The sequence below is a fragment of the Paralichthys olivaceus genome, chromosome 4 (assembly GCF_024713975.1).
Source record: "Paralichthys olivaceus isolate ysfri-2021 chromosome 4, ASM2471397v2, whole genome shotgun sequence".
Classification (NCBI taxonomy): Eukaryota; Metazoa; Chordata; class Actinopteri; order Pleuronectiformes; family Paralichthyidae; genus Paralichthys; species Paralichthys olivaceus.
The window spans coordinates 23929711-23953694 of record NC_091096.1 but is presented as its reverse complement, the minus strand read 5'-3'; the positions used below and the strand labels follow the sequence as shown (position 1 = coordinate 23953694).

Below are 23984 nucleotides of genomic sequence, written 5' to 3'. Positions count from 1 at the left end.
TAAGTATAGTCATTTAGAACTGACGCGGTAAGCTGCCCCAAATCTTTATGCGGTCTTTAAATTACGGCTGCTTTCTCTGTAGGAGAACACTAGCTGTGGATGTTGGAGGAGAGCCAGACATCCTCTGTTTGGGCAATCTGTTGTGCTGCAGTCTAAACTGAGCTGAAGCACGCAGAGGGAGGACCCAACGCTGTCGCCAGCGACGCTGCTGCTTCCCAGACAGACATGTCATGAGTTTTAGATAAAGGTGGTGGTTCCTTGGTTATATGGCCAGATGTGATGTTCAGCCGCTCATATCTGATCTCAGTCATGGCTGAGATAAACAATGAGCAGTAGATGCATAGAGGTGAATATTGAGGGTGTCATTCAACTCATATGAGAAAATAACTCCCTGTTACTTCTGCCTGAGATTGAGTTTCTTCATTACAACTGGATTTATTTGTCTGTGAGATTTTTGAGAAGAAGAAAGGCACAGTCACATATCACATTTCTACTGAGATAAGATTATGCCACTCGTACGTCTGCTGGCCTCTCTCATGCCCATGTGCAGTGGTGCCGAAGGGGCAAATACAGAAATGATGTGAAATTTGTAGGTCAAACAACAATTCAATAAATCCATCAGCGAACTGTTATTAAATTAGTGGCAACAAATCATCAATTTTGTCATTTACGTCAAATTGAAACAAAAATACCAAACATTTGTTCATGGCTGGTTTTCTGACTTTTATGATTATGTGATATCTGGGATTGTTGGTCGGACTTAATAGATTGAATACATCATAGTCAGACTTGTCTAGTCTTGATGATAACTCAAACCTCAGTTTTACCATTCACACACACATCCATGCAGTGCATCTATGAGCAGCACTTTCTCCATCACATGTAACTCACACTGACACAACTGTCAGGGTTCAGTATCTTGCCCCCAAAAAAATTGGCAATTAAAAAAAGAATGAAGCCTAGAACCAGGTATGGACGGGCCTCTGACACAGGAGTTGTTCCCTGGACCTCAAGATGCTCTGCCTATGTACAAGTATGAATGACACTTCTGCACACAGGTTTTGTGCCACCTCTGTACCACTGCACATATGAGAAATGTGATTGTCTCAATCTATGTCACTTGAGTCAGTGTGCATAAGTTTTAAAAGTAAAAACAAAGGCTGGAGTGACATGGACATCTATGAGAATAGTCTGACAGTGATCATAGAGCACAATCCTTATTCTGTGGAACATTGTTTAAAATGATAAAAGTCATCCTCGCACATTTTATTGTCACTTTTATAACAGAACTCTGTGTGGATGTCACAGCTTCCTTTGTGAACTTCATGGGTCTTTGCACTCTTTTGTTTTTCCTGTAAACTACATCTTGAACACTTAAATGCATTTTCCTATTAAATGTGGTAACTCTTGGGTATTTAGTCATTATTACATTTCATTTCAGTCAATCTGCTTTTATTCTGAAACCCTGTGCAGGCTACCTATATGTACATAGTCATAGTGTATGTCTACATGTCTATGTATGTGTGTGTATGTACTTTATTATCATTAAGAATGAAAAAAACTTGTGCTTAGAGAAGCCATGTTTAATTAGAGTAAAAACAGTGAGCCACAGAAAAATAGAGTATAAGTACAACTGCATAAGATTATCAAATGACTTTGGGAATGAGAATTACTACAGGGTGTATTTAATATCATTTTTTATTCGTATTGCTCATGTCACAACATACATTATCTCAAGGCATGTTATGTCGAACTTTATTCAATTATAGAGAGTATCTAGAGAACTTTAGGAATTTATAGCCTGGAAGAGGAGAAAAGCTCCAACAGAATAAATTTAAGTCTTCTGGTTTATCTTTCCTCCTCTGCTTCATGATGCACAATATATTTAGCACAAACAACACATTGTAGCTGAAATCATGCAGATGCACTGTATAAACAGAACTATCAATACAAACATATTAATTCTTCTGACCACATCCACCGGATGAGTTAACACCACTGCTCTACCTGAGCTTTCTCTTTAATGGCCGTTACTCATCGTCTAGATATCCGTGATGTGTAAATTGTACTGCGTATGATCTCTAGATTCAAACATTTACTTTACTTCCACATTCCCACAGTTTGCCACCTACTGGATATGAGCTGATATAAACTACACCTATGTTGATTCCTGAAGATTCTCCTGATTTAGTCAGTGAGCCATCCTGCGTTTTCTATGCGACGGATCAGTGAGAGATTCAAATATCAGCATCGTGTACCGTTTAGTTTTGTGTCGAAAAGATGATTTGTTTCCTACAGCAGATGTTTGTCTGCTGTTTTGAGAAATGTCACGTCTTCCTGTATGAGGCTGCAGAGAGCTGTGACCATGTTTTATACATGTGTGGTTGGCAGAAAAGAGAGGGCAGGGGGTCCCACTGCGGCCCTGATATAAAACTATTTTATGGGTTTATTAAAAGTTAGTTGGTTTGCTTCCATATCCTACAAGTCCTGATTCTTCCGTGGTTTTCTTTCATGTTAGAAAACTAACAAAGAGCTACTCATTTTGGGCTGAAGCTTTCTATGGAAGTAAACAGCTGGAAACCTCAGTTTATTGCAGTGGGAATAACTGTAAAATACAGTAGATCTCTATAATGCGAAGGGTTTCGTGAAGGATTTATCACATTTCCAGATTGTCTTTGTCGAAAACTCCATGATATTCTCCCCAAAAAAGTGACGGGAAAACCATGGGAGGGAAATATGATTAGTTCATTTTTTCCACTTCTTTGCCCTTATAAAACAAAGAAATTATTGTCAATTTATTATTATTATATAATCTCCCTCCGATTTAAACAGCATTATTTCTATCCTGCACTTTGGCTGCTTCTGCACTGTAACGGAACATTGGATTTTCATCTTTCACTGGTCCAGACAAAGCCTCATCTCAGATTTCCACCAGAAAAATGTGCTGCTCTCTTCCAGGTTCAGGTTGCAGGGTTTTTATGGGTTTGTGAGCCAAGTCAAAAACAAAGGCAGTAATGAGGTGCAACACATACACAAACCAATATGTGGCTCATAATGTGTAATAAATATAAAATAAAAATGAGATGAAATAGAAAGCAGCGATTCCAAGATCAGGAGGAATGTAGTAATTACAAGGATGCTGCCATTAAAAAAAGAAATACAAGAAATACAATTCAAATGATTTTTCATGCAACAGTATATGAAAGCTCATTCTTGGCCTTAGAAATCTCAACTCAAGGTCCATTTTTTGTGGTGTTTGTAGCCAACATGCACCACATCCTGGACAGTTTACCAGTGCATCACAGGGGCTTTCATGGCCGCAGTCCACAAAGCTAAACTTGGGCAGAAATCTTTGGAAGACTTTACAAAACAAAACACAAAGAAGGTGCTGTTCCTCCAGAGCAATTCAACTGTGACTGACAAATGTGTTGTCCAGTCAGGGCTGGATTAACCTGACAGGGGCCCCAGTGCCATTTTGAGTTCACCCTGAGCCAAAATGGTACATTGTCAGTTCGTTGGTCAGCAGCCACACACATATGACACAAGCATATACTTTCAGATATGCACTGAACTCCAGATAATGGCTGAACTTATGCAGAGAGGCTGGATGTGAGAATGCAAAGGTCTGGAGTCAGGTGCTGCAGACTTCCTCTAGATAATGTCCTCATGAGCACATGTGACAACACGGTTGATGATGTTTCTAACACGTTACGGAAGCAAAACTGAAATAAAAAGCCAAAAAGATTACAACATCTTGGAAAAAATGAAGAGGAGTCATTTACTTTGAAGACGAAAAAGTAAACCTGAACAAGCTTCGAGAGATTTTGGCGAAAGGGCTGATGCTGTACACAAATACATGTGATCTCCAAAGCAGAATATACACATTACATCCTGTCACCGCCTGCTGCACCAGCCCCTCACCTGAAGGCTCCAGAGATTTGTGCAGTTGTGAACGGTCCGAGGGGAGAATCTCCTGCTGCGTTGTACATGTGTAAAAGACCGAATCTGGAGAGAGTGTGGACCCAATTGCGTTCATGTTCTCACAAGAGACAGGAGACTGGCTCAAACTGAAATGCACCTGTTGGGGCTTTCTTTGGCTTCCATACAGCAAAAGAGATTCACTGGCAAGTTAAAGCAGTCCACCCCTCTCTACCCACAAAATACAGAAGAAGTAGACATATGGCAAAATACTAAATACATGTGATTTGTAGCAGCTATTTAAACCATGCATATGTAAGGTTCCCCTGTGGAAAATGTTATTATTTATATGACATACTGTACCATTAACTATCAACAAGGACACAGAACTAATGTTCTTGGTTACATATTACTACACCAAATGTGAAATGGAGCCGCAGCCTCTCGGGGCCGTGAAGGTTCGGGGACCCCTCAGGCTTTTTTTTTCCATAAAGCAGCCTCGTGTCGAGTCAGTAGCTTATTCAAAAACTGCAGAGAGACCTAGATAATTTATAACAGAGGACAAGTTTTCAGGCAAAAACACCTCATCACTGAAGGAGTGAGAGAAAAGTGAGCTGCAAACACATTCTTCTCATTTATTTTTAAGGTGAAAGAAGCGTTCTGATGTTCTTCATGAAATTTAAAGGTTTCTGGGAAATGTGGTGATAATTCAAAAGAAGTCTAACACCATGAGAAGCATTGCCACTGACCTGAGATTAATAACAGCCCAAATCATTTTTTCTTTTATTCCACAATCAGTGTTGGAAGCAATCAGAGGAGTCTGACTCTCACCAGTTATTTTTCATGAGCGTGTGTTATATTTGGTAAGGAGTTCATATGTACATTATATCATAGCTTTGTTTGAAGAATGTACATGTAATGCAATAAAGGAAGAGCAGAGTGATGCATTGAGGGGGCGAGCCATCCTTTAGCTGAAACTTTCCTCTGACAGACATCAGTTTGTGGATCCAACAACTTCAGCTCAGGTTCAGGCGGCTAAAGGATGGCTCGCCTCCTCAATGCATCACTCTGCTCTTCCTGTGAGAATGTAGCCTCATGTGGTCAGGGTTCACCTCCGCTGTGAGAAATAGTGCCGCTCTGGTGGAATCAGGAGAGCTTTCGTGCAATATAACTCTTAGAGACAACACAAAATACTGCCCTTGAAAACAAACCAAGTTGAAACGAAGCCCTGGAGTTCGCTCAGCTCTCGTTTTTTCATGTTTTTTTATGTATTTAAATCATTACGAGCACCAAGAACTTTGTTTCTTGTGGCTCCTCTGTCAAATGTGTTAGTGAAATGTAAAATGTGCATTAACACTCAACACCAAAAGAACACCAGGGGCCGGCACAGTGTAAAATATGTAAACGGTTTATTCATGAACATACAACTGGATTAATAAAACATTTAAATTTCAACTGAAAAAAAGAACCTAGAACAGTTCAATTAACTGAACTTCAGATGAATAAAGTACGAGCTGACACTTTACTTACATAAATGTAATTCAGTGTTCATCCTTTAGCTATGGCATTAAAAAAAAACTATCCTTGCACATGTAGTTACATCATAATTAAAATGAGTTCCTGTCCACCATGTTCACCAGACGTCAACTAAACATTTCCAGCCGTAAGTATGACAGTATATTCAACCTTGAGGTTTCACAGATAAAATGAGCTTGTCCTGCTCAAGTTACAGACACGCGAGAATCATAACCTGGAATTCTGCTGCTTGTTAGCAACAAGAGAAAAAAGTCCAGAGCCTCCTGACATTTCTTCACTGTTGAGACCTGGTCACACCCGAGAGTCTTGAGGAGAACATCCTCTGTCCTGTCGTTTCGCTCTAAAAGTTTGGGAACGCCATGACTATACTTGTGGGGTTGGTTGGTGAACTGATGTTTAACACTACACCATTTTTACCTCTTGATTTTAATAAAGGAGTCACTCAAGATGAAAAATAAATCACTTTATATTCGTACCATTGACTTTCTATCTCATAACTGTCTGCAAATCATTTCTTTCTGGTGAGGAGTAGTTATTTCTCCAAAAGTCATTTCCTTCAAAGTCTGTCGCTGTTGAGACCACTTGCGATTGTGCAACAGCACAAATTTGCGCATAAACTGTTTTAACCAATGTTGAACATAATGCGAAACATTTGTGCTTATTTGTTACGAATCCCATTGATGCCACTGGAATACATTTTAAATTGCTGTAAAATCCTGATGTGACCAGGCCTTCAGATTTACACAAAGGCAACATTCAAAGCCATTACAGGCACTGTCAACTAACAAGAGCACTTTTAATATAGTCAAAGGCAATATCAATAATATATGAATACAGTAGTCACCAAACATTATGCATGGCACAGTTTAAATAAAAAATAACCATGAGTCGGGAAGAAGTATTAACAATGGTTCATGCAAAATGCAGAGCAAGCACATGGTTTGGCTTTTGAGCAACAGGAGAATCAAGACAGAGATAAGAAAGATGTACATGGATACTCAAATTTGTGTTTGTTTGGCTTGAATGTTTGGAGCCTGACAAAGTTTAGTCGTCAGTTAAATTCAAGGTCAAAGCCTATAAAGGACACATGCAGGAAAAGGTGATTTCACTGTAAAGCACCCTTGGAAAAAGATACACCAATAAGCATGAACACAAATAGACTGTGACATGCTGCACATGCACATAACCAGAGTTCACCATTTCTTGTGTAATAGATTTCCTCAGATCTGCCAAGACAATCACCTAAAGCATGGGAGTAGGGGAGTCGTATAAACCTTCATTAAAATAAGTTACCCTGTGTGTTGGCTTCATTATTCAAAAATAAAAAGATGTCCAACAAAGAAAGAAATATTTAAAAGATAATATTTCAACATGTACTAATAGTTTTAGTCCAAAATGAACAAAGGATAATTACTCATGGCTTCAAGGACGCCTTAGTGAGTCAGTCTATCAGTATTTCACATATTTTACCTTTGTCCAACTAAATAAAACTTTAACTCTAAACTATTAAATAGAGACAGAGATATCTCAAATAATGATGAAATAATATATGAATAACTGGCAGTTCTAAAAAAGTAATTTTAAACTTGGTCATAAAGCATACTCTGAAAGGGACATGCACATGAGAGCTTGAGGGTAGGGACAGATTGTAGTGACGCAGTATTCAGGGTACAGGACTGGGTGGTCCTCCGGGAGGTGGACACTGGTGCTGGGCTCCTCCGCTCAGTCATACAGCAGCTAAAAACACAAGGATTAGTTATTAACATGACAATGAGTGGGAAACACTACACACACCGCACATAAGCTCTTGCCCAAGGGCCCACAGGGTGCACGTTAGCATCGGTACATCTGCTAGCATTGCTACTTCCGGTAGCAGACTTTTAGGCTAAAAACATGGAGAAAATAACCCAGTTATGAGTCGAATGTGAATTTTGGGCCTTACGGACATTTGGACACCACAGGAGCAGTACGGAGGCCCATTTTTTTGCTGTGTTTTATTTTACATTAAAAGAATTGGTTAGCATTGACTTCAATTGTATTGGATTTGGCTGCAATGCTGTTTATACCTGAAACTCCAGAAGTGTTTTGTGGACTCAAACACTTCACCCACCCCTCTATCGGCATAGTGGTGAGAGGATAATGAGTGAATTTTCATTTTCTTCCCCTCCAGTGCAAGTTCTAAAAGCCTTTGAAGGCTTTAATATGAATTTTTCAACCGACACCTTAACTCTTTTACATTGACGCTTCACAACCTATCAGGATTTCCACTGACACTTATGTGCTTAAGCTGCAACTGTAATTTTCATCCAGTGTATCTTTTTTCTAGTCACACTTTAGTTGCTTTAATGTAAAAATCTCTGCTGTGACAAAGCTTATTTTGATTTGCATGTATGAATAAATAAAATTAGGCAAGCATGCATCTAAATCATCTTTCATGTCTCTAAATCTTCCGCTGACAGTTTGACTAAAGTGCGCTTGTTTTTCTCGCCTTCACTTCCTATCAAACTTCATCTTATTTTAGAGATTAACCTTCATCTGACACGTCAACTAACTCCTTTCAAATCTTAAGAGCTTACGCTTCCTCAATCGATGGTTCAGACATTTCAATGCTTCAACTTAAGTGAACACTTTTAACGCTTTCAAATTTGGATAAGACTTGTGTGCTCACATATTTGTGATATTAGCTGAGACTTCAGGTCACATTATGAGACGTGGTTCCTAATATAGATGTAAGATCACTTTAAGATTTAGTCAATACAGTTCTGTTACATTATAATTAAATATTCAAATCAAACCATCATCGACAGAACAGATGTGCTTCGATTCAACAATCATAAAATACAGAGAACATTTGATTTTAGTCTCGTAAAAGAAAAAGCAAGTGTAGTTCTGTCAAGTACTATATTTATAGAGAACAAGTTATTACAGTTTAGTGTGTTGAGCAATGTGCTAAGCATAATCCAATGTGTTAAAACAGGCAATTCCGATGAACAATATCTGGTTGCTCAGCCTGTCAAAATATTCTTGACTGGTGAGAAGAAAATCCACTTCAGACAATGACAAGAACAGCAAACCAATGTTGACCTTGTCCAAAATTCCACACTGACACTAAATATTGTGCAGCCAAGGTTTGCAGGCATAATGTGACCGGTCACCGAGTTTGTACAGAGGGCCTAACGACACCTTATCAGGAGCAGAATGTCTTTTGGACGAGATGCTGGGACACCGACTTGGCGCCATCTGCCTCTAAAATGAATGCTCAGCAGTCAGAGGTTGTATGGGCCAAGTCTGGCATTGCTACGGTGCAGTCACCTCACTGTAGGCTGATCCATCACACAATTCAACACACAATTCAACACCTGGGAGGCTTCCAGCCAAACACAAACAAACCAGCCTTGAGCCACAATGGGGAGGGTCAGGAGAGAGGATGGGAAGGGACGGTTTGATAGACATGTGATTAAGGCTCGGACTGACAAATAACTGGAGGTAAGGGGAGAGAAATAAAACTAACCAAAACTAGAATTACTGACTAGCAACTGTAGAGTAATTCAACATCCATGCCCTCTCATGTAAGGCTTCGAAGGAAGGCTTCAAGTATGGATGTTGCTCCAAATTCTTTAAAAAAATCTACTGTTTTGGTAGAATGTGGAGACCAAAACAGTGTGAATACTTAAATAAATCTTCTCTATAGGGAATTTCAAAGGTGATGTCATTTGTTGATATTTCTGCTTGTCTTACTGCCCTTAAAGGTCCAGTGTGTAAGACTGAGGTGAAAGGGAACTACTGGCAGAAATTTAATGTAGAATAATCCTCATGATGTTTTCACTAGTTCGTTTAATCTAAATTGTATGAATTGTAGTTTTCTTTACCCCAGAAAAGGTCCTTTATATTTAAATACTTTTAAATTTACATGGAGGGGACCCTCTCTACGGAGGCCGCCATGTTTTTTACATTAGTCCAGACTGGACAAACTAAACCTTTTGAGTTTTTATGACAACTGAAGCTACCACAGGTTCTTTTTCATGTTTGGAAGGAGAGGGTGAGGTGAGGGGGGTTCAGCTGCAACATGAAACTTCAACACTAGATATCACTAAATTCTACACACTGTACCTTTAAGTTAAAAAACAGCAAACAAAGACTAACAAATAAACAAAAAAAATAATGCTGCTAGTTTGGTCAAATGTAACAAGTAACAGTAGTAGTTAACAGCTTACATTTTAATATAGAGCAGTTATGGATCAAAATTCTTATTCATTTAGAATCGTGTTTCTTCTTCAACACCTGAGGAAAGAAGCTGATAAATGCTGCACTCTGTTCGCCAGCTACCTGCTGAATGCCATTTGGTTCTGGCCAATGCAACTTTTAATAAAAGGCTGATAAAGGTCTGATACACTGATACATCAGTCTAAGCCTGGGGGAGACAGAAGAGAAGAGACTGTGGCAGGATTAGGAGGCTTTAATGCTGGGTAGGATGATATAATGTATGTGTGCTCAGTCTGCTTGCTGGCTGTGGTTTACCCTGTCTTTGACCATGGCAGAGCTCCAGTGCACGCTTCTCTCAACAGCTACTTATAAAAGACCTGGGTTTACATTCCTCAACAGGTCCTGTATATGTATTGGAGCTCTCAGTAGAATTTTCAAATGAGGAGATTACTCCCTGTCCCCACATCTCTGTGGTGGTAGGGCAATGGTTTATCCATTCACAGGGAGCTATGGAGTCCAAAATGTTGCCAAACACAACATTCCCCATGCGTAAAATATTTATGGGGTATGTCTTACTCTGCCTGATGGTAATGTCGACGCTGCAGTGCAGACTGAGCTCGGTCCAGCGTTGATACAAAGTACTTTTCAGTATGATTTGGGCCCAGCCCATCTCAGGATGACACCATGAAATGAGCTTCCCTTGTCTTTTTTGTATGCACAAGAGAAAAAGAAGGGATTTACTGTACCAGAGATTGAAAGAATTTATGGGATAAGATGTGCTCTCCAGTCAAAACCCATGAGGCATCTGCCAGGGTGAAAGATCTGCAGATATATAACAGACATCTGTGGCTGATGATCATACTGTGATGTTGTCTCAGGCTGTTTTATTATTCAAACCAAACACAGTGTGTTGTGGGATGTTGCCTCTCATAAGTGACATAGAATGAAAACAGCTGAGTAACCGTCTTAGTTAAACTAATTTTTCAAGAGTAAATGAGGAGATAATATTTCTGGGGAAAAATAATTTTCCAGAAAATGGTTCGTTTCAGACCAAAGACAAACCATCATATTTTAATCTTTTCTTGGAGACTTTCTGGATGACTTGGTCTCAATAGGCCCTTGTTTCCTCTGTAATACAATTGGAGGACATGAGGGAAGATGGGAAATTTGGGGCTTATGATAGAAATTTTGTATCAAGGTGACATCTCTATATGAGATAAGTATGGCTCTAACATTTTACCCAGTGAACATTGGTTGAATCACAGAGTATGAGCAAATGTAACCAACTGGACAGCCATATTATAACAGCCCTGTGTGTAAACAGGTTATAGTTACCTCTCTCCAAGTAAAGAGCCACCCCCCCTCCCCCAGAAACTGTTCTACAATTTAAAATCAAAATGCAGACACATTGTGTTTCTAAATGAAGTGACCCTTTGCTGGGAACCTTCCCCGAAATTACGGTCACAAGCAAAGATAAAAGAAAACCCACTAACCACCACTAATATGACAAGGCCTGCTGACTGTGGAATTAAACTCATGTGGCACAGACCAGAATAGATCAAAAATCACAAGAGACACTTCTTCCAAGGTGCCTTAGCCCCAAGCGAGCTATAAGAGCCTGTAGCTTTATTGTGGTAAAAATAGCTTTTCAGTCATACTATGCACTGCAACAACAAGTTGCACAGAAGGTTTCAGCTTTTAAGAAAGCTCATCTGTAGCTAGCGTTGGACCAGAGGCTGACTTGAAAAGGTGTCTGGTTAATTTCACCCCACCTGCCTGAAATCTGTGGCAGTGAATATTCAAAAAAAGCTAGGCTGCTCTTGCACTCTGCTGCTTTCTATTCTAATTCACTTCAATTTCTAGTGCTGCTGGTATTGATGATACAGCAAAAGCATATTGCCATATCCTTAAAAACTGTACAACACAAAACCTTATGAATGTCAGCTTTTTCATAAGAACTTTATTTCCTATGATGTACAACATCTGAACAGTGTGTGCGCGTGTTGCTTAACTCCCATTCCCTGCAGGCAGAGTGGCCATGCCAACGTGCCACGAACAATGGTTACTAATACCTTGCCATCCACATCCAACGTATGACTGTATTCAAATGAACAACAATAATATCAAATTTAAAACAATATAAGACTAATTACTGCAAATGTAAACCATAAAAAACAACTATATAAAGACATTCTGTGGATCAGGCTGATTTTTCTATCATGTAGGATTTCATTCTTGTTTCCTAATTTATTTTCAATTTTCTTTGTATAGCGCCAAATCAAAATATACATTTTCGGTCCAGACCTTTTCAGGCACTAGCCAAACGTTTCAAACTGAAACCATGATATCTGACTCTCCAGTTTCCTGGGAAATGAGATGAGGTAGGAACCTGTTAGCCAGTAAAGTAAACAGGGAAATGGGCTATTTTAACTAAAATGAAATAATTGTTTGATTACAGCCACTTAAAGACGTGTAACTGCAGTGAATGTCACATTGTGCCAAACGACACATACCCACTGTTTGGGTTCAGCTGCTGGATTTTGCTTGTGTGTATGTGTGCGTTCTGGACAGTGAACTATAAAACACTATACACACTATACAAAACACTGAGTAATGAGCAATGTGAAGTCATAAAGTACGCTGAATTATCCTTTAAATGTTTAATGAAACAATTCTCCTGACAGTGAAGCAGGTGATTAATTTGACTCACAGATGAACAAGGCTTTAGAGTTTGATGTGTGATTTTTCTTTGACTGAAAGAGTTTTACAAAAATCTACAGCAGGGCATGTGAAAAGTAAACCCTCTTTTATTACTGCTCTTTGACTCAAGCCCCCGTCTTTATAATAGTTCCCAACAATTAAGAAGAAAATGTGTTTCATGGTTGAATAGAGAATGACTCAGCATCAGGTCTGTTCCAGTAATGATGTGTAAATCTTAAGGGAATGCAGATTATGAAACTCACCGTGGCAGCTTTTATCTAGTCAGGCTTCTGCCTTCAAAGATGGTGACCTCAATCTTAACAGGATTCAGTCAAGTAAAAATATCTGCTCCAAGGTTGGGTTCATTTTACATTTAATGAAAGCCAACTGAAATTTGAATTCTCCTCACTTTTTACATTAGGAAAAACAAACTGTAATGATACTGCAGCAATTACTGGATACCTTCACATTTTTTTCCTGCGAGGATGAAACAGTTATTGGAAATAAATGTGGAAAAAGTAACTAGCCGTCCCTGTATTCCAAGTGTCCTTGGATAAGATATGGAACCCCAAATTTCCCCTGACGGCTGTGCCAGCTGTGTGAGACTGTGCTGCAAAGCTCTGAGTGGTCATCAAGACTAGATTAGACTACATTTTCCAAAAGCCCTGGACTTTATCAGCTCAACAGAAGAGACGAGTCCATGAGCAAGTTGAAGGGTCTCAGTCACTTCAGAAATGTCCATAACAACACAAAGACAGTGAAGTGAAAATTGTACATGGACCAGAAAGTTAAAAAAAGACTTGATAAGAGTCATGAACATGGCCGTGACCAGGTTAGGATGCAAAGTACTTACACTACTGGACTTGCAGCTTTTTCTTCAGAAGGTTATTTCTGTGCTCATAAAGTAATTGTAATTTAACTTTTTTTTAAAAAAAGGCCTCTTGGTTTCTTATGCAGACATCAGATCTCCATGCACTGTAATTTTAACATGAAGAGGGGGGGCTTGTAAGTGTTTAAAAAATAAAAAAAATAAACCTTTCCACCCAGACCAATCATGAATGGTTTGGTTCATATGTTAAAACAGTTCAGGTGAGACAGTCCTGTCAATCTCCCAGTGTTCCTGAGCAAAACTCAGCTCGACGGTGCCGGACAAATAATCCATATCACTGTCAACCTTATAAAATTATGGGCAAAAGAGGTAACAAAGCTCAGCTGGGAACAATTTCACTCATATTTTGTTATCCCTAATCTCCCATTGGGGCTCAGTTGCAATTAATTGGGATGTTGAGTCACCCCACACACACGTTGGTTAGGCCAGGATGTTGGTGCACCCGCTGATTTTATGCAGATGCTATGGATTACATACTAACTTTTATCTGGTGTTTTTACAGGGTATCCCTACATAGCACTGGATTTCCTGTAAGCTCCCCTGACTGCTGCTTTCCATTTTCATCCAGCAGTTACAGGCAGAGACATGGTGGGGGCAGAAAGCCTGTAAATCACTACATCTATTAGGTCATTGTGAAAGCTCCTTGTTCTACTTAAAAATGTGGTGTGATTACGCTCACATTTCCTTGTCTCTGGGTATGACTAACGAGTAAACGTTGCTCAAAATACTCAATGTATCATTGCTCTTTTCTGTGCATGATCATTCTTACACAACCAGGTTGTTTTTTACTGTAAAAACACTTTGACCCTTCACTCTGATTGTAGGGTTGTGGGGTTTGGAAGTTTAAGCCTGACCATTGCTTTTGTTGTGTTGCTATGGAGAACAGAGTCTATTTATGGGGGTCATTATTTGTAGTTTATTGCTAAACAGTTACACAGGGCTCACTAGTGAAGGCTGAAGAATATTAACACCTGTGTGACAAGATAAGAAACTGTATTTTCTGGCTACTACAGACACTGAAGTGTAGGATACAACTCGCAGGCCTCTCTCGATGGGGTCAGTGAGCAGGAGGCCTCGTGGTGCATAGATCTTGTCATTCTGCTCCTGAATGTACTTTGCAATCTTCTTCAAAACCTAAAAAGGCAAAGCAATCACATTTTCAGATATCATTTCACATTGACAGTTATAATGGAGAATGGTTATTAACTAATGGCTACAAATACATCGGTGATAATCAATTATCAGCCTGACTGATACATTAGTCACGTTCTACTCAAAATCTACCGTGAAATACTTCAACGAGCTGATGTTATCTGAACAGGCCATCACTGAATATCTGTAGTGAGATCTGCCATTATGACCAGTGTTAGAGCTCCCGAGGGCTGCATGAGTTCAGCTATGTGATCATTTCTATGCAGACATACTAAATGAATATATTCTAAACCCTAACTCAGACAACCCTGTGCTGCTCAAAAATGGAGTGAACAAGGTGGTTGAGTTGGTTGAGAACACAGAGGAGATTGTATTTGCTTCACCATCTGACTCTCATAAAAATTCCTAACAATATCCACATTGAAAAGAAATCAAGCAGGTTTTTGGGTGTAATAATGATAAATCATCTGTTATTCCACCCACTTTTGTCTGCAAAAAGACGAAGCACAGAATTTATTTTCTCTACAGCTTTAGGTGGTTTGGGAGAGTAGACAAATTCTTCTTTGTGTTTTATTTCTGTGGCCGACGGTGTTGTAATATGCAATAAATGTTCTCTCTAAAGTCAAAGCTAGTGCACCTAATAAAAATCCGCTCAAAGATTATAAGCCAACCTCTTATTGATCAGTCCGTCACCAGAATATACTAAGGTTGGCCGGCATCACTGTCTCTGACCCCAATTATGTCCTGAACAGTGAGTACAAAATGATTTGATGTTGAAACTGGAGCTCTTGCTTTCCTGCAGAAGAAAGTGTTGCTACCAGGAATCAAACAAGCAAATCTCTGTCTGGCTAAGTAGGAAACATGAGGATCCAGCTAGCTAAACCCTTCACATTCTTCAGCTGCAGCACTGAATAACAGACAATAATAATACAAACGTTACTCTGGTAATGACCAATTAATTTAAATCGCATGAAGCCCAAACATAGCCAAAGGTTTTTTTTTTTATCCCTGTTCATTTCTGCTTACTAAAAGATGAATTCATATGACAGGAGAACACCACTGACATACAGATGCATTTACATTCCTTATGAACTGGGCCAATAGGTATTTTAGATGACTGTAAATCTTATTCATTTGCTTGTTTTAACAGACGTAATAACATTTTGATTTAGAGCCAAGCTGAAGGATTCCACGCAGCAGCAATGCAGCTTCTTACAGTACACCCCCACTTAAATCATCTATGTCATTTATACACAGCGTTAGTAATGAGTCTACATGAACAAGCCAAAACAACACAGAGCATCTTCACTCAATGGTGGTATCTTTTGAAATGTTTAAATAATTACACATTATACGTTTTTAGATAACAATGATTAAAAAATATAAGCCAATTTAATTCACTTAAAGGTAAAATATGTAACATTTTCAAAACACTTTTGGCCGATAACTGAACTGCAGTCAGCGTCCTGTTGCTCAACCTCACATCCTCGGAAATTGTTGCATTACAAAAACATGTTCAGTACTTCTTATCTAAATCGGAGTTATTTTAGATCTTATTATGTTTCCATAACTATGAAAGTTTCACAAAATATGTGTTTATTAGTTTTGCTCAACAATTTGTATGCAAAAGAAGAGTGCTCTCATTCTGAGTGGTTTTCATTGTTTTGTTCTTTACTTCTGAGATCAAACGTTTCTGATTATTTGTTGATACTCTTCAGAGTTATTTTCTGAAATTAAACCTGCAAATCAGAACATGATTCATGTCTGAATATACTGATTTAATATATTCATATGTTCGTACGTTTTCTTCAAACACTGTATTTGCAGTACAACTAACTTCACTTCGTGCCTTGCAGTTGAAAGTCTTGACCAACCAATCAAGTTTCAGAGAATGTGTTATGTTTGCAGAACATTATGATGTCGCAGTAAAGTTGACATTGGCCAGAAATGTGAGAATGTGTGTGAATACTTAACACAGTGCATCGTGTTAAGTAGTGTGCAACCGATGGTCACTAACCAAGTAATATATACCATCATGCATTGTGCTCCTGTAAAGTGTAAAATAAATACTTTAATTTCTAGAGGGATATTCTATGGGGCGATGTTGTTATTGTACATCATAATCCTGCAACAAAAATGTAATCACTATATAGTGTTCTACATAGAGGTCCCTATAATTAAGTCCCACTAATTTCGGACACAACCATAGACTCAGGCACAACAGCAAAGGTGACAGCAAAAATTCTGCTTCCCTCAGCTGATTACTTCTGCATGTATCTACCGTGGAAAATGTCTCACCTTCTCATAGTGGGTCTCCATACACAGGAAGACAGTATACGCTGTGAGGCAGGCCAGACAGCCTTCAATATATGACTGGCTTCCCAGCTTCTCAGCTTCAGCATACAGGTTATTGAGCGTCCGCACAGTCTCCTCAAACTGTTGCTTGTCAATCTGAAATACATGGAAACATTAAGGAAGAACAAAGGGTTAAAAACATTAGACAAGACTCAGAGCCAGGTGTACTGTATATTTGGACAGTAGTGTTTAAGTGCCTCTGTCCGGATATTCAAATGGAAACACTGTCTTCTTAGCACCAGATCATTTTCTCCAATGCTTTCCATCTCTAGATAAATTAGGGGCTGAATTTTCTTGGACTGGTCGTATATCAAGGGAATTCTGGGCTTCATTCCCGCACTGGAAAGACCTAAAATTATTAGGATGCCTTGGCCATATGACCTGTGAATGTTTTCACTTAACAACTGACACGAGAGACGCACAGAAAGCAGGACGCACACTGTGAATCCAGGAAGGAATATTAATGATTTCTCCTTCTCCAGTGGCCAGACGCACCTTGACCAAGATAAAGACACGTCTCTGCTGTTCTGTGGACCGCAGACAGCTTTTGGGATACAATCTGGGAACCACGGCTGGCTGATAATCAAACCAGCGTTTCTCAAGAATTCCTCAAATGAAAGCTTGCTGCAAGGATGAGTGATAGAGGGCGGATGACATTTGGACTCAGAGTCTGTCTCGACTGGGGTCTTGACACTAGTCCCATGCTGGCCCAGGGTGGATCCGGTGATCTCTCTGTGATTCTAAGCAAAAAAATGAAGGAGCCTCTAGACCAGACGAGGAGCAAGCCAGGGGCCTCCTGAGCCTCTGAAAAGCCTCCAATGTTCTGCTTCTTTGTGCCCAAGGAATGCAACAAGTTCCAACACATCAGTGTTCTTACGCATGTTTGGTACCCACCATTGAAGGCCTTTGTTCTCCCTCTAATTTTCCAATTCACAGGCTACAATTCAAACCACATTTCTCGACTTGAGCATCTTTCCATTACATGTGATGGAGTCATATTAGGATTCAAAACATGTTAGATGAGCATAAAGCTGAACAAATTCAAGTGAGGAAGGACGAGAGAGAAGGACTGTCACTAAATATAATGAGAACTTTAATATTAGCATTTGACACAGGTCAGAGAACACTGTCGGTTCACAATTAACGAGACACTTGTGAATGGTCTGGCATGTTAGCAGCCAAAAACATTTAGAAAACTCGTTGCTTTCCCAGTTCTCTGCTGATGTTTTCCAAAAGTATTAAAACTGGAAAGAGCTACAAAAAAAAAAAAAGAATGTTGTCCACAGCCTCAGAAGAACGTTATATAACAGAATGCAAACCTCTGCAAACCAGGTCCAAATATATGGCAAAATCAGACATAAGGATAAAAATGTTGGCTGAAAAAAATGAGGCTTTGTCATTATTGTGTTCTGCATATATTCTCACAGAGTGCCAGATATGACCGAACTAAAAAAGCAACTAGCTTGGCAAAACACTGCCTATTAACTGGGATCTCAGCAAATCATTAAAAAAATATATATGTGAGAAGAACATTTTATGGGAGGGAACAAAAGCTTTTACCTCACAGAGGAAAAGCATTCTTCATTTGTCTAGTTGTTATGTGTGCATGTGTATGCATATTTAAGTGTGTGTGTGTGTGTGTGTGTGTGTGTGTGTGTGTGTGTGTGTGTGTGTGTGTGAGTCCTCCCAAAAAACATGGGAGACCACCCAATCAAGAGGGAAGTGCCAATAAACCACCAGTTAGCGGTTTAAGTGTTGCGAAGCTGCTCTTTTCATGTGGTGCATGCATTTCAAAACTGCAGCTTTATGTCCTGCGAACTCTGAACTGTTTGACTGGCAGCGGCTTTAATGTGGCGTACAGCCTGTTCAACGACCAGCTCTTCCTTCATCATTATCAATGCCTGCTGTAAACCCACTTCCACTATGGTTCGCACAAGGACACAGTCCAGCAGGGTTCCTCTGGAGGGGGTACAGACAGTATTCTTTGGCTCTATGTTCATCCTCATTTTGTTTTTTAGGGCCAATACAATAACCGTCTATTATGATATGGACAGTTTGCCTTGATAAATGCACCGTTCAGCTGGGTTTTCTTGGACATTAAGCAAAACCATAAGGCTCATCTCTTTTCTTTAACAGCATTTGTGATATTGTTCTGAAAATTGAGAAGAAGTCAGAAAAGCTACTATCCGCTGCTTAAGGGTGTTTCTCTGAGGGACAGGCAGAGAAACACTCTGGTCCTATCACTAGTCCCTCACAGGACTCCTACAATATGTTGTTTATTTGCCGCTAAAATCTAGAGGTCAGTCCAGAGTATTTCATCAAGTGCACTGATTTTAACACTGAAGTGCCAATGAAAGAGAGCCTGCGTTTACATCTACACTTTTAAACCTATGCGTATGTGAAGAAATACTCTGAACTGACCTCTCGATCTAAACTGCACATAATCTACATACTGTAGGATTCCTGTGAGGGACTACTGATCGGTGTTTCTCTGCCTTCACTCAGTGCATGTTGGGTAGGTTGTCAGCTCTCACTTCGAGTAAGAATAGGAGGCACATATGTCAAGGATGAAACAGAGCCAAAGTGAAACCAGATCTTTTTAGTCCTGTTGAGTAAAAAGTTACAAATCAAAATCCAACTGGCATTTGTAGCTGCTCTAATAACTAAAGTATAGCCATAGAACAGAGCCGTTGTGAACAGTCACTCACTTCATATGTTCAGATAAGGAAAGTTGATTCTTTTTGAAAAACGATTTATTCCAATTTATGTTTTTAGTGGAATATAACAAATGCTGTTTCTCTCAAGAACTTAACTTTCATGGCCTAAAGGTCACAGCTTAACAGAAGATTGCGTGAGACAGTCGAGGCATCAGTTCATGTCTGAGACATCTGAACATAGCAGAAGTTTTTAGAGAGCACAAATTACAAATATTTACAGTTATGACTGTAATGGACGATGTGGAGGCGTGAGGCCTATGGTGTGCTGCCAACTATTTTTATGTGTTAGTGTAATGGAACAGCTCATTCTGAATAACACAGTGTAAAGGTGCATCATACCCTGTTCTCCAGCTCAGAGGGGAACTTGGTTTGGAACTGGCACACGGTGCCGCTCGTGTAATCTCTCTGGATGAAGACTTTGGCAGCGATGGCTGCCTGTTGCCTCATGTCCTGCAGGCTGTGGGTCTGTGGAAATGACAGATTACAACTTAAATCATCTCTACATCTTATTTTTTGAAAAAAAAAAAATCATTTTAGCAGTAGTAAGGGTAAATGTGTTAGAAACGATGTCATCTTCAAATTACACATTTATTCATCAGACTTACTGGCAGGAAAACATTTAGAAATGTTGCAGTTGGAAAATGGCAGGTTTAAGGCTGCAAATGTGTTTGTTGATCTGACAATGATTTTATAGATTTATAGATTAATGATTTGGTCCATATAGAATCATAACATACTAAATATCCATCACAATATGTTACAGAGCCTATGACAATGTACTCGAATGCATTGTTTTCCTTGACCAAAGTCCAAAATCCCAACATATTTATTATGTTTTTTATTACACGTTTATTTTGCAATAATAAAAGTCTAAGAAAAGAAGCACATTCTCACACTAGAGAGCAGCGAATCCGATCGTGTTTGGTCTTTTGTATTGAATTTCACTTTAATTAGCAAGCAATTATCAAACCATTTGAATCTTCTGTCAACAGATCAATAAAAGAAAAGTCTCTGCAGCTCTACACAGGTGTGAGAGATACAATGAATGACGTCTGAATGACGTCTGAATGAGCTGCTTCATCTTCAGGGTCCTGACTGTCACAGGCCACTGGACCATAACATGATCAATAAAATATACATGCAGGCCTGCTGGAAACCTGGTGATGTTTACATCTGACTAATAGGACTTTTTATTTCATTGATGGATTGACTCGTCCCTTCAGCTCCACACCATCTCATCCACTTACTGGCCTGAATGACCCTGTTTCCTCATATGTATGTGTGATGTCTGATTACATCTGCTGCTGTTAAAGCACACGTAGTGTTATTCCTTCCTGCCCTGGAGCCAGTGTGTTGGTTTCACGGTTCAGTCGTGTAGAAACACACGGGATGACCTGTCAGCATCTGCTCACAGCTCGACTGATGGTTCAAATATTAAACGCGCTGTCGCCATTGCCGCTCATAGGAGTCGTTGAGTAAATACTCCAGCTTGATAGTCAACATTATAACAGGAGAGTTAGCGAACGACTAGCTACCAGGCTAACGCTGGTTCACGTCTGTTTCTCTCAAACACTGTCCCAGAAAATGTGAAATAAAACCGTGACAACATGAATAAACGTTTCACAAACAACTTACATATCAACAAAAAAGGTTCAAAATCTTCCTTTGCTTACCTCTGCCATGGTGAACAGCGTTTCTGTTTATCTTCCGCTAGCAGCTTCAAGCGTGTACTTCTCAATATCTCTTCCGGGGGGGGAACTTTTGTTGAACAGCAAAGGTTCCGGGTCCATAAGACTTTGTATGACAATAAATTAGAAATATGTTTTGTATTTGCAGATTAAGTTTATAAATTATATTCAAAAATATAAACTGTAAGTTTTTTAAAATAATGTACATATTTAACATATAGTATATAATATATAATATATATGAATTAATCCATTGCAGTCAGCCACATCCTAAAATTCTCCATTATATATATGAAATGAAGAGTGGGTTATTTTATACTTAATAAAATGCAGTATTTTAATTCATAATGGAGTATAGTAAAGTTAAGTAAACTCTCTGAATACTTCCTCCGCTAATGTGCCACATCGAACTTTATAAATCAGTCTATTCGTGCAACTGCATCTTGATATAGGACAAAGAGGTTTTAAAGGCAAACCTTTAAATTAGACATAATGACTGTAATGGACAATATATCAAACAGTTGTAACAAGTTTCATGGTTTTACAAATTGACCCATTAAAGGCACTGAAAAAACAAATTAACACTAGAGGACAAAAATACACAATTAAAACCAGAAAGTACTAAAGCATCATTTAGCAGTTAAATGTGCACAAACACTTCAAATTAGTATGTGTGTTACTTGATTTTATAATAAAACGAGACCATTTCATGTGACTCAGATATTTGTTTGGTTAAAAATGTAGCCAGGGGACAACACAGAACTCAGTTTGGGTTTTGGTTTCCACAACAGCATTACACATCAATACCAGAGAGACGGGGAGAGAGGCAGATGCTCCTGGACTTGGACCATCAAAGAGCCACAGTTGTGCCAGCAGATACATTTACAAATCTGAGTAAGAGTCCATCGCTACAGCAGACTCCAGGCCTGGAAACAAACAGCACACAACAAAATATTATATTACTTCAACATTTGGAAAATGTTGCAGCCATTCAGATAGTTTTGTTGTTTGAGACTCAAGCAGCTACTTAACCCCTGTAGAAACATGATGTGTTGTATAATAAGCTCGACTCGCAGCAGTAAAAGAATCCTCCCCACTTGTCTCGAAGAGCATGAGAGCGACAGAACAACTTTGGCAAAGTCAGGACAGATTTTCACAGCCTCGCAGGAGCTGCTTTTCACTTTGGAGATCTGAGTAACTTGCCCGTGAGGAATGCATTTTTCACAGTCATCCTGTGCATCACGAGGCCTGGGCCTGGAGTAATTAGTGGATCTGTATGAATGTTAAAAGAAAAAAAAACAGCTATTGCTCCTGCACTGGGCTTGTTTGCCTCCTGGCAAAGGGGGGTGGGCCTTTAAAGCCCCTGTCCTCTGTGATGGCCGGCGTGGGAGAGACCGCTAATGAGCACCATTTGGAGCCCTCATTTACAACACATGCTGGTTAATAGCCCACGACAATAGTTTTACTGCTGCCCGGGCCACTCTTCCTGAAGTGGCTCTCTAATGGAAACACAATACAACCTCTCTAGATGACCAGCTCAGCCACAGTCTGCTAATTACAGAGAGAAGCTGCAGCTGGATCATTCAGCTCAGTAAATGTCACTCTCAGAGGGACTATATGGCCTTTTGTGAAAATCATGTCAGTCACTGAGAGCAGGTAAAGCATGCTACACTGCACACTGCAAACAAAAGGGAGAACACTGAAGCCAGGTGTTTGAGTTCCACCGGGGTAGTGCAGAAAGACTCAACCTGATATCCTGAAGTGAAATAAGATTGGGAACCAAACATTGGGGGTAAAGGTTAACCCGAGTCTGTGAGGGGGAAATCTGCTCAGTTAAATCTTTATGTTTCTCAGTTAATTTTTTATTTTCATGACTTTGCCTGCAGCGTCTTAAGCGTAACCATAATTACCCACATCTCAACTCATGCATTGAGCATTTATTGCCAAAGATGGAGACAAATTAAAAGGAGCATCTCACACCAAAGAGTAGATGAAGCACTGAAGGTGAAAAAAAAGAAACAAGGGGACTTTCTCATCACCACTTTGAAAAAAAGCACCCCATGCCCAGACTCTGGACATTATCCAAATATCAGTGGTAATATGTACAAGTGTTTAAGTACAGCTTTGAATTACTTCTATTTTATATGTAAGTATTTTGTTTTATGGAGCGTTATGTGTCTCCTCCCCTACAGTTATACTGAGATCTAAATTTTACACAAAAAGTATATGATCCGTTTGCAAATTATTACGCAATGCTGTGGGACGAACTGACAAACAGTCTATAAAGTCATTAAAACTGGCTGCATGTCACCAAGCTACAACATTAAAATTCTTCTTACATGCTAACATATACTTTTGAAGAATACTTTTTTACATGAAATATTTTAATATATATATTAAATATATTTCCAAATATAAAATAATAACAAATAGTGTCAGAGTTGGTTGCAGAAAATTAATAATTATTTAGGAAATAAAATCCTTTTGTTTCTTTTTTCCTCTTAATTTTTCTTTCTTCCTCTTTCTTTTTTCCACACGCTTGAGGACTGGCCAAATGGATTGGCATGACATGAAAAATATATATGGACAGACTATGTGCACTGACCAAATGTGAAGCAAAATGTTCACATGATAAAATTACATGCAAAGTCAATGCAATTTTTGGTCAAAGCTGAACTCCATGAGTAGCCACGCTGCATTTACTTCTCCACAGGAAGTATTCCCCTTGCTTGTACAAATCGGAGGTGAATTGGAGTCAAAAGTTTGCCACTGATACATTGTACGTAGGAACGGGCCTACATATGTACTAATGCAAGTACCATGAGT

The 23984-nt window shown here is 39.2% G+C and overlaps 1 protein-coding gene across 1 annotated transcript; it reads right to left on the bottom strand.

The window, feature by feature from the left end:
- Positions 1-5310: 5310 nt before the first annotated feature.
- Positions 5311-21264, bottom strand: LOC109633897 (golgin subfamily A member 7). Its single transcript, XM_020094067.2, has 6 exons — positions 21144-21264; positions 19810-19935; positions 16697-16849; positions 14279-14380; positions 12621-12673; positions 5311-7191 (listed from the first exon to the last, which is right to left on the bottom strand). The coding sequence occupies exons 1-5, from the start codon at positions 21150-21152 to the stop codon at positions 12632-12634; spliced, it is 432 nt and encodes a 143-aa protein (XP_019949626.2). The 5' UTR covers positions 21153-21264; the 3' UTR covers positions 5311-7191; positions 12621-12631.
- Positions 21265-23984: the final 2720 nt, after the last annotated feature.